The 11,525-nt window shown below is 55.8% G+C and overlaps 1 protein-coding gene across 1 annotated transcript; it reads left to right on the top strand.

The window, feature by feature from the left end:
* Positions 1-220: 220 nt before the first annotated feature.
* ARSI (arylsulfatase family member I) lies at positions 221-5,847 on the top strand. The gene is made up of 2 exons (XM_055325448.1): positions 221-587; positions 4,255-5,847. Exons 1-2 carry the CDS (start codon positions 268-270, stop codon positions 5,660-5,662), a joined length of 1,728 nt encoding a protein of 575 aa, XP_055181423.1. The 5' UTR covers positions 221-267; the 3' UTR covers positions 5,663-5,847.
* The last annotated feature ends 5,678 nt before the right edge of the window (positions 5,848-11,525 follow it).

Here is an 11,525-nt window from a genome sequence, read left to right as displayed (position 1 = left end):
AGGGGAGAGCCGGAGGATGGTGGAGAGCACTTTTTGGAAGCAGCCACGCCGCGTCTCAGGCTGGCCCGGCTGAGCTGGGGGAGCGGGAGCGCGGGCGGCGGGAGGCAGCTGGGCGCGGGCCTGACCCCCCCGGAGCGCCCCGCTGCGGCCGCGCAGGGCCGCCCGCCGGTGCCGGACCCAGCCCGGAGCCGCCCCCCGGGCCGCGGCACCGTCCAGCGCCGTGCGGGCCGTGCGCCCTGGGCGCGCGAGGCGGACGCGCGGGCCGGCATGGCGATGCACGCCCTCACTGGCCTCTCGCTGGTCAGCCTGCTCAGCTTCGGCTACCTGTCCTGGGACTGGGCCAAGCCGAGCCTGGTGGCCGACGGGCCCGGGGAGACCGGCTTGGAGCAGCCCTCGGCCCCTCCACCCCAGCCTCCCCATATCATCTTCATCCTCACCGACGACCAGGGCTACCACGACGTGGGCTACCACGGCTCAGATATCGAGACCCCTACACTGGACCGGCTGGCAGCCGAGGGTGTCAAGTTGGAGAATTATTATATCCAGCCCATCTGCACGCCTTCGCGGAGCCAACTTCTCACTGGCAGGTAGGCATGACCCAGGCTGCTGGGGCTGGCGGAGGGAGCCCCAAATAAATCCGGTCTGTAGATTTCCTCTGAGTCCACAGTCTGGGACCTGGGAAACCAGGACCCGGCCAATTCTGTCCCCAGTGGCCCGTGTGATCATGAGTTAAGTCTTTGCCCTCTCTGGGCCTCAGTTTCTCCAACTGTACACTGAATGGATTGGATCGTCTTTGAGGTCTCCTCCCTCCCGTGTTCTAGGACACACACTACACACCATGTGAAGGAGACATCTGGTCATCCCTTTGTTAGAGAAATAGAGAAACATGGCAATCTCTGACACTTAAGTTTTAAGGCTGCTTCTATTTACAGACCCTGAGGCCATGAGCAACTCATTTAACTTCTCTATAAATGGGGTGGAGAGCAGTGTTTAATCCTGAAAAAGAGTGGTGAGGATGGGATGAGTTGTGTGTAGCTTGCTTGGCTGTCCATAAATGGCAGCATGGGGATGTCACCAGAGGGATTAGGGTCCCCAAATTGATGGATGCATGGAGAGGAAACCAAGGAATGTATAGGTGGTGCAGAAAGACACACACAGGATGCCGTGACCTATGGAGCCTTGGCTAGATACTTCATTTCTCCAAGCCTCTGTTTTTTCATCTGCGGAATCCTCCCAAGTTGGCTGCGAGCCGCAAAGAGACGTGCTGCTTTCTCTGTAAGGAGTTGTCCACAGGCAAGGCCACGGGATTACAGGATTAAAAGAGCAGGGAAACAGGAGGTGGGGGTGTGGAAGGCAAACTCTGGCCACTTAGGAGAAAATCCTTTGGCAAGGCTGAAGCTAATCCTCCTTGGATAGGGTCCAAGGCATGTCTTCTTCTAAGTTCCTCCCAAAAGTCATTAGTATGATCTCAGGAACAAGAGCCTGGCTCTCCCTGTTTCCTAGGTGGGAGAAACTGAGGCATGGAGTCAGGGAGGGCCCTACTCATGCCTCTCCCCAACTTTAGGGTCTGTAGGAGAGGGGGCTGAGAGGCCAGGTGGTTGGCAGAGGTCCCAGAGCTGGGAGTCAAATAGGTACCTTTTTTTCCTTCACTCGGGCACAGAGCATTCAGCTCCAGGACAGAGAGAGAACTGGAGAAGTGCAAGAGGGGCTGGTGTACGTGCTGTGGGTGGGGGCGTTGGTGGTGGCGGTGAAGACCAAGTGTTGACTAACCCCCAGAGGAGGGAAGGTGAATCTGCATTCCCAAGAGTTGTGCACAAGTTAGCGTCTCTCTCCCGAGAGGTGACTTTTAGTTCGAGCAGGGGAATGAGCAGCCAGCAGGGCAGCCTTCCAACCCCCTGATCTGTGAAGTTAGCCGAGCGTGGCTGGGCAGCGTCTGCCCTCCGCCCCCTGCAGCTGGCTCCATCTGACTGATGCTGACTACTCTCATTAGTGTTTGTTAATGCATCCAGTCGTGTTTGGTGAAGCTGGAGAGACCCGTGTTTCTCATGTTACTCACTTGCAGACGGGCTTCGGTGACTCTTAGCTGGCCCACCCACTTTACAAACCAGTGCTCCGTGGTACCCAGCCCTAAGAAGAGGCTCCGCCGCTACCCGGCCGTAGGGTGCTTCCTGTATTAAATCTAAATCATTCATTAGCTTGATTGAGGTCTGTGGAGCCAGCACCACCGAGAGGTTTTGGGCATGAGTTGTGTAGACCTGGGTTCAAAGCTTGGAGCTGCTGCTTGCTTGTCATCTGCAGTAGGGCCCATTTCTATATTTTGGAGAGCCTCACTTTCATCATCTGTAGGATGGGGATAATCATAATCTTCCTGAAGATTTTTGATGAGGATTAAATGAAATAATATATGTGGCAAATATAAAATGACAATAGTAATGATACCTAACAATGGTAACAGCTTTAATTAAGATAAGGAAACCAAAAACAGGAGAGCTCACTCTCATGCTTGGGTTAAAGGTGTCAGGTATTCTGGTTCTGGCTTAACTTGGATTCCCCTGGGGTGAGAAAAAGGTGTGGGATTCTAAGACCCTTGTGAAGTTCCAGGCTTCTTATTTACTCTGGGCTTTCAAGACTTGAGTAAAAGCTGGACACCATAAGCAGATCACATGGGGGCCTTGACCACAGAAGGGATTTGAATGAATAGATGAGGAATGCAGAATTCTGCTAACCATTCACTCCTGCCTCAAAGTATTAGCCTGGGTGAGTGACCCAGATCCAGGGGCCACATGAATCTGTAGGTAGGCACATGAAAACTGGTCTAATAAAATTTGGGAACTGGAAGGTTTTCAGAGTTCTACCCAATTTGCCCTATTACATGAGCAAACCGAGGCCACTATGGGGCAAGAGATATGTGGCAGCCTCATGTGCTGGAAAAGAGTCTGTTCAGACTCTGCTTGGACTTGTGTTCAAGTCCTGGTTTTGCCCCTGATCACTGAGTGACTTTGAGCAGGACCCTTCCCCTCCTCTGGATATGTGTTTTTCTTTTTTTAAAAAAGATTTTATTTATTTGTTTGGAGAGAGAATGAGAGAAAGAGAGAGCATGAGTAGGGGGAGGGGCAGGGGAAGAAGGAGAGGGACAAGCAGACTCCCTACTGAGTGTGAACCCTGATGTGGGGCTTGACTCCCCGCTCGGGCTCCATCCCAGGATCCTGCCGAGATCATGACCTGAGCCAAAGTCAGACACTTGACTAACTGAGCCACCCAGGCACCCCTGGACCTGTATTTTTAAGACAAGGTAAATAGAATTTGACTTGGGTCCCTTCTGCCTTTAAAATCCTCTGAGTGCCATTCTTCATTTGTTTCATTCATTCATTCATTCCATTCATTCACTCATTCCATAAGTCATTGAATATCCTTTAGATAGCCACTGAATGCCAAGAATACAAAGTTGAGTAAAGGACAGCCCCATTACATATCACTGGGCCCAAAAGCACGTACAACTGAGGAGAACTCCATGGCCGAGTAGGACAGTGATCATGTGTACTAAATGTTAACCCAGAAGCAAGAGTGACTCATTTTTGAGATAGTTACGAGAGACTTTACAGAGGGGGGAACATTTGAGCTGGGCTTTGAAGAGTGAGTAGGAGTTTGTCTGGGAGAGCAAGACTTGCTCTAGGCCCCAGAGCAAGTTAGTAGCTTAGAACTTAGGGATTCTGAAGTCTCTGAAGACCACCTGGGATATAGATCCCAGCTCCAGTTACTTATTGTTTGAATCACTGGGCAAGTGACTTAATTTATTGAGTCTCAGTTTCCTTATTTGGAAAATGGGGTTAATAATGATATGCATGTACTTCCTAGGTCAGTGAGAATTTGGTGAGATAATTCATATAAGGGAGTGTAGCACGATGCTGAGCCCCAGAGAGTGCTTGGTATTAGCTATTACTATTTTGTTGTCATGATTAACCTGGGTTCGACTCTTAATTCCCCATCTTCCTAGCTGCGTGATCCTGGGTGAGTGGTTTAAACCATCCCAAGCTTCAATCTCCTTGTCTGTAAAATGACGGTAAATACCTGCTTCAATTGATTTTGAGGATTCTATGAGATAATGCATTTGAAGTGCTTATCACGTGATGAGATCTGCTGGCTACTGTAGGTTTGCTGGAAGTGCTGGGGCCAGAGCCCACCTCAGGGAGAGAAGTGGGACTTGGTTGGCCAGAGCAGCGGATTGTGGCTCACCTGTGCCCTCTCCCCACCCAGGTACCAGATCCACACAGGACTTCAGCACTCCATCATCCGCCCTCGGCAGCCCAACTGCCTGCCTCTGGACCAGGTGACGCTGCCGCAGAAGCTGCAGGAGGCAGGTTACTCTACCCACATGGTGGGCAAGTGGCACCTGGGCTTCTACCGGAAGGAGTGCCTGCCAACCCGCCGGGGCTTCGACACCTTCCTGGGCTCGCTCACGGGCAATGTGGACTACTACACCTATGACAACTGTGACGGCCCCGGGGTGTGCGGCTTTGACCTGCACGAGGGCGAGAACGTGGCCTGGGGGCTCAGCGGCCAGTATTCCACTATGCTCTATGCCCAGCGTGTCAGCCACATCCTAGCTAGCCACAGCCCCCGGCGGCCCCTCTTCCTCTATGTGGCCTTCCAGGCGGTGCACACGCCCCTGCAGTCCCCTCGTGAGTACCTGTACCGCTACCGCACCATGGGCAACGTGGCCCGGCGGAAGTATGCAGCCATGGTGACCTGCATGGATGAAGCCGTGCGCAACATCACCTCGGCCCTCAAGCGCTATGGTTTCTACAACAACAGCGTCATCATCTTCTCCAGTGACAATGGTGGCCAGACCTTCTCGGGGGGCAGCAACTGGCCTCTGCGAGGACGCAAGGGCACATACTGGGAAGGTGGCGTGCGTGGCCTTGGCTTCGTCCATAGCCCCCTGCTCAAGCGAAAGCGCCGGACCAGCCGGGCGCTGGTGCACATCACTGACTGGTACCCAACCCTGGTGGGTCTGGCAGGTGGCACCGCCTCGGCAGCTGACGGGCTAGACGGCTACGACGTGTGGCCGGCCATCAGTGAGGGCCGGGCCTCGCCGCGCACAGAGATCCTGCACAACATTGACCCACTCTACAACCACGCCCGCCACGGCTCCCTGGAGGCTGGCTTTGGCATCTGGAACACTGCCGTGCAGGCCGCCATCCGCGTGGGCGAGTGGAAGCTGCTGACAGGGGACCCCGGCTACGGAGATTGGATCCCTCCGCAGACGCTGGCCGCCTTTCCGGGCAGCTGGTGGAACCTCGAGCGTATGGCCAGCGCCCGCCAGGCGGTGTGGCTCTTCAATATCAGCGCCGACCCCTACGAACGGGAGGACCTGGCTGGCCAGCGACCCGACGTGGTCCGGGCCCTGCTGGCCCGTCTGGTGGACTATAACCGCACAGCCATCCCTGTGCGCTACCCCGCCGAGAATCCTCGGGCCCATCCCGACTTCAATGGGGGTGCGTGGGGGCCCTGGGCCAGTGAAGAGGAAGAGGAGGAAGAGGAGGAAGAGGCAGGCAGGGCTCGAAGCTTCTCCCGAGGGCGCCGCAAGAAAAAATGCAAGATTTGCAAGCTTCGATCCTTTTTTCGAAAACTCAACACCAGGCTAATGTCCCAGAGGATCTGATGGGAGGGAGGCGAGGATCTCTCCCCCTAGATGAACTTCTCCATTCAAGCCTGGCCCTGCCCCTCCCCACGGAGGGGTCTGAGGTCAAGTCCCCATCTGCAGGGAAATGGAGGGCATATAGTGCCCCTCAGTTGAAGGGTGGGGAGTTGACTTGGGGAAGAATAAACTAGATTGGGGTACCTGGATTCCAGTCCTGGCTCTCCACTGACTTGCTCTGTGACCTCAAGTGGCCCGTGTGAGCTCTCCAGTCCTCAGTTTCCTCATCTGTAAATGAGCTCTAATGACTTGGTGGCTCCGTTTGTGTGAACCTGGTACCTGAGGCCATGATGGAGTTCCCATTGACCTTGCCACCTCCCAGCTCATTTAAGGCCTCACCCTTGAACCCTGCATCTCTGTGGTACTGCTTGGGTGTTTGGGTGAGGGGCTATGTGGAGGCAGGTCTCTAGGCCTGGCCCCTAGCAGAGACATGGCAATCTGGCCACTCTTAAGGGATCCTCTGAGTGCTGAGGGTGGAGGTCCAGGGAGGCAGGTTGCCCTTCCTGGTCCTCCCATGGCTTGGGCCGGTCCCAAGGCCAGACTCGTACTGGGGGATGTTGGGGAAAGCTGTCCTTCTGGCCCCCAGCACCCAGAGAATTGACCTGGCTTTTAGCTGCTGCAGGATCAAGGGTGGTGGGAACAGGTGTGTAAAGAGGCCCTGGCCAACAGGCCACTGAGTGCTGCTTTGACCTTGGACCCAATCCTTCCCCTTTGGGCCTCAATTTCTCCATCTGCAAATGGGAATGTTAGCCCCTGCTCTGCCTACCTCATAGGGCTGTAGAGAACTGGCTAAGTAAGGGTTGTGGAGGAGCCCGTTAACTTGATTAAAATGCAGTCACACGGAAGCCAGGGCTGGAGTGCAGTCTGTGAGCTTGGTCTGGAGTGCGGTCTGTGTACACGTGCATGTGTGCATCCTGAGGGCAAGGATGAGCTCACCATTGACTCAGCGAATGGGAGTGGAGGTGAGCAGTCTGTCCAGGAAGCAGAATATATGGGTTCCGATCCAGTCCTGCCACAGGCCCACCGTGTGACCTCTGGCAAATCCCAGGCCCTCTCTGGGCCTCAGCGTCCCCCTGTGTACAATGGATGATTTAAGAGCCCTTCCTTATTGGTCATTCTGGGGACCCCTGCGTGTGTGTGTTGGGGGGCATGGGCTGAGGGGTGGGAGGAGGGACCTGGGGGGGGGCTGTTCAGGGCCTGCTCGCTGCACAGAGCGCCTCCATGCACACGCTGCACCCTGCACATCTACCTTCAGGTTCCAGTCGGTGCAGCGTGTGTAGGCGAAAGCCCTGCTGTGAATTTTGAAAATAGTTATTTTTGTCACTGGCAAAGGAGGCCTGTTAGGACTCGTCAGCTTGTGGATGAGCAGGACGGGTGGGGTGGGGTAGGTGCGGTGCAGTGGAGGGGGTTTGGGTACAGGTTCCAGAGCTGCATGCCCTCTGCAGTGGTAGCTGAGCCCAGCAGCGAGAGTCTGGCCTGGGGTGGCAGGGCGGAGGTGACTGTCCGTGTCCCGGGCCCTATCCTCTGCACCACCCCCAACCCCGACCACCCCTGGAGGATGTTGAGGCCTGGGCTGTGGGTGGCAGGGGCCAGGACTGGCTGAGGTCTCTGGATTCCAGCCACCCCCCGGCATTTCTGCCTGCTTAGGAGGGAAGTCCTAAAGAAGTCGTCCATGGGGATGGTGTCCCAGGCCCAGCATATTCCACAGATGGGTTGTTCATAGTCTGCCCATTACCCAGGATACTCCAGCTCTACTGAGTGCTTCTCCCGGCTGTATGGGCTGTGCCCTTCCAGAATGGCATGGTGCCAGGGCTCCCCTGCAATTCCGGGCTTGCAACAGTTGAGTGGAAGCCTCTCCTGAGACTGGTGTGTTGAGCCTGCCTTACGTGGCCTGACTTCAAGCTCTAACCCTGCTTCTCTTCCTGGGCCCCTGCCCTTGAGGGCCATACGAGCAGGACCATAAAAGGCCCTTTCTGCTGTTCCCTAGATGCCAAGGCCTACCCCCTATGGCTAACCTGGCTTCAAACATAGAGAGTCCAGCTCTAGGGCTAGGGGCTGTGCCTGGGAGGAAGTGCGGTCTAATCTTAAAGCCAGCCTAGAGCTTGCCTGGCTCAGAGTCCTACCTAACCCAGGACCCAGCAGACAGCCAGACAGCCCAGGAGCCCCACTGAAGCTTCAGCCTGCAACCTGGTCCATAGTCCAGCCATCCCCAAGCCTGCTTACCCAGGGTGCGGGCAGCTGGCCCAGGGCTGAGATTGGTGGAAGGTATTGGCGTAAGGAGCCACCAGGACTAGGGTTGAATGATGAGAGGCCCAGTCTGCTTGCTGTGGTTTCTGTTCTGTCCAGCAGACAGCGTGGGTCCTGCCCACCTCCTCCTGCCTCCTGTGGTCCGAGTTCCCCCCAGTCAGAGTACCTGGGTCTGGACTCTGTATAAGACCCCTGGCTGGCATTGCTGGGCAGATGCCTGTACCACTTGCGGTGGGGTGGGGTGGGAGGGAGGTAGTCTAGAGGCAGCTCTGGCCCCTTGGGTCACAGATCAGATGGAGTGGAACCTAAAGATGCCAGACTGACCCTCAGTTTCCCACTTGGCTGGATCAGACGGCAGCAGATTGGTCAGGCAGTCAGGTTAGAGCCAGAGGTGTCCCTATCCAAGCTGGGGAGGGATGATGAGTCCCCAGGGAACCAGGAGGGAGCCCCAGACCTGACTGGAGGGGCAGGGCTCTGAGCCCCATCCTGGGCCTGACAGTGTTTCTTCCTCTCACTTGGTACCTCCTGGCTACCTTGGAACTTAGGCCTGCGGTGCCAGAAAGAGGGTGGGTAGAGCAAGGGAAGGGAAGGAGCACTGTTCTGGGAGTCCAGAATTCTGGATTATATCCTGACTCTGCCCCTGACTTCTGGTACCAAGGGAGGGCAGCTTCCTCTCTCTGGGCCTTGGTCTCCATCTGTCAGGGCCCTTCCAGCCCTTATGCAGGCCAAAGAACATAGGTCGGAGGTGCAGAAGTCACACAGACTGTACATGGCTAAGTCCCGTCACACCTCTGCAAAATAGGCAGCGGCTGAACCTATTGCACAGATATATATTGTGAGGTATAAATTGTGCCGTATGCTGAGCACAGGGCCTGGCTCTAAGGCAGAAATAACTATTTTTCATATTTTTGGAGTCAGTGAAGGAACATCTTGTCCCCATATTTCTCAGGAGGAAGTGGAGGCCCCGGGGGGAAAAGACCTGCCATGAATACCCGTAGCCAACAGCTGGATTTGAACTTGGGTCCTCTGATGCAGGCTCTGCTGTGCTGTGACATTGGTCCAGCAGCCATGGCCCTCGGTCCCTTGACTCCCTGCTTCCCTCTGCTCTGCAAGCAGTGCCTCCTACGTGGTGCTGCTCCCTGACCCCTGACTTCCCTCCCAAGTATAAGCCTGGCGTTACTTACGGCCATTAATTAACCAAATCACCCTCCACCTAGACCCTCTGCAGGAGCCCTTCTCTCTTGGCCCACTTTTTCACCGATTCTGTCCCCCACGCTCACTGCCCTTAGTGGGACAGGCCTCGTGGGGACCCTTCAGATGGCACGTTTTCTGCGGCACTTGTCCAGGCCCTGCAGGACCCTGAGGCACCTGAGCATGCGCGTGTGGGTATGTGTGTGGGCTCTGGAAGTGGGATGTGAGTGGGCTGTCCCAATGCTACCAAGGCTCTGCTTCCCCCCAGTACCCCCACTGCCGCCATGGCCCAGGAACTTGGCCCAGGTCCCAGTCTTTTCCTTCCCACCCCATATACGTGGGTATAGCTTGTGTTCACGTGCCCTAGCTTAGCATGTCAGGACTGTGCTCAGCGACCTCCAGCGCTCCCACCCCTGGCCACTAGCCTGGGGCTTTGCAGGCCAGCTCCTGAGTACCTCACGCCTGTTGCAGATGGGAGCACACGTGCTGGCTCGCATGCCTGCCATGGCCCTGGGGAGTGGGGCGTCTGGCAGGAACAGCCCCCATGCAATCATCAGCTCATTCTCTCCGTGTCCCAGAGGCAGGCCTGGCTCCTCACTGCCCGCCACCACCAGGCACAGCTGCCAGCCTTGCGGGCACAGGGGAGGCAGTCAATTAGCTGGTGTGCAGGGCTGCAGCCACATTCAGGATGGGGGTGCCTGTCCAAGGCAGTGCCCACACCCCTGAGTTAAGCTCTCCAAGGTTCCAAGGGGGTGTGTGTATAAGTGAGAGTTGCCAAGGAGACCTTTTGGTCTTATCCCTCCTCCTCTCCAGTCATCTCTGCCACTAGGTCCTGCCTGTCCTGTCCCACAGCCCCCCCCCCCGTCCCCCTTCCTGTGCACAGGGTCTAGGCCAGGGAAGGAGAGAAGAGGCAGGAGGGAGGGAGGTAGAAATAAGAAAGGAGGTGAAAAGGAGCAGGAAGGATAGGGAGGCTTGAGAAGAAAATGCTCAAGGGAAGGAGGAAAGTGGGAAAGAGTAGAAGGAGAGGAGAAAGGGGAGCTGAAACAGGAGATAGAGGAAGGATGACAGACAGAGGGACGGGGTGGGGAGAGATGGGGGGCAGGACAGAGTGGTCTGGAGCCTGGTTGGCCTTGCCCCGGGAAGCCACATAAACCACCTCCATGGTCCCTGTCAGAGACAGGGAGAGAGTTGGCCATTAACCTCCGTCCCTCTCATCCGCCCCACCCTCTTTCTGTGACCTGAGGGCACGACCTCCTAACCTTCCACCAGGTGCTCTGCTGGCTTCTGAGAGTGCTTCGTTTCACAAGTGGGGGCTGGGAATGGGGCGAGCTGGGAATGGAGTGGTCAGGCCAGCTCCCTGCTGAGCAGGACTATCACCTCCTCCATTCAGAACTTCAGGTTACCATTAATACAGCCTCAGGGTACATCTGCCATTTGTTTTATGTGTTAATTTCTAAAGCATCGTTAAGTGAGCTAGAGATCTTGTGAGCCCTGTCTTTCTAGCCCCAGTCTTCTGTCCCATAGGCATTGCTGTGGACCAGGCTGGGGTCAGGTGATGCTCAAACCAGGAACTCCACTCCGGTGGGGACTTAGAGAATGGTACCACAAGTGCTAGGAACAAGGATGGTGGTGTGTGCCTCCAGGATTCAGAGGAGGCAGGGCTTAATCTCTTAATAGTAATAATTTCTTATCTCTGAGCATTTACAGTGTGTCAGCTTCTGTGATCATCTGCTCATCTCATTTCATCCTACCTGGCCCTGGGGGTAGGGAATATTATCAAGTCTATTTTGCAGATGAAGAAACTGAGGCACAGAGAAATTAGGCTACTCATCCAAAGTCCCACAGCCTATAGATGGTAGAGTCCTGCTCCAGTCTCCCGGACAATGACTGAGGTGGCCTCAGTGGTCTCAAAGGGCTGTTGCAACACCTTCACAAGTGGAAGCCATCTCCGGAGAAGGGCTAGAGGGTCTAGGGGGGAGGTGGCCGGGCAGTCCTTCTTCCCCCCACTTCCCGCATCTGCCTCTCACCTCTGGCAGAAAGGCTTTCTGTGCCCAGCCCGCTCCCACCAGCTGTGCAGCCCCCGAGCAAAGGCCTCTCTTCTCTGCCTCTGAATTGCAACGTTGGCGGCAGGAGCGGGAAGCATATTGTGCGCAGAAACAAAACTGAGTGGTTTTTCCTTTTTCTGAAGGTGGTAATGGTGCAATTAGTGGCTAAGCCATTACCCCTCCTCCTTAGCTCGCCTCTCCTTCCCCTCGGCCTCCCTCCCGTTTCTCTCCAGGGAAGAAGTGGCTGCATCCTGCCTCAGGAGAGACATTCTATCATTCCCTCTTACCCTTGATGCCCAGGAAGAGGGGCAAAATTGTGGGAGAGAGTACCCAGAGGCTTCTGG

Source organism: Nyctereutes procyonoides, unplaced genomic scaffold, assembly GCF_905146905.1.
Source record: "Nyctereutes procyonoides isolate TBG_1078 unplaced genomic scaffold, NYPRO_anot_genome, whole genome shotgun sequence".
Taxonomy (NCBI): Eukaryota; Metazoa; Chordata; class Mammalia; order Carnivora; family Canidae; genus Nyctereutes; species Nyctereutes procyonoides.
This window is presented reverse-complemented; position numbering and strand designations above follow the sequence as displayed.

Coding starts and splice junctions, on each gene's coding strand:
- ARSI (XM_055325448.1), top strand. CDS start 268: ATGGCGATGCACGCCCTCACTGGCCTCTCGCTGGTCAGCCTGCTCAGC. Junction 588..4,254: donor AGCCAACTTCTCACTGGCAG/GTAGGCATGACC, acceptor CTCCCCACCCAG/GTACCAGATCCACACAGGAC.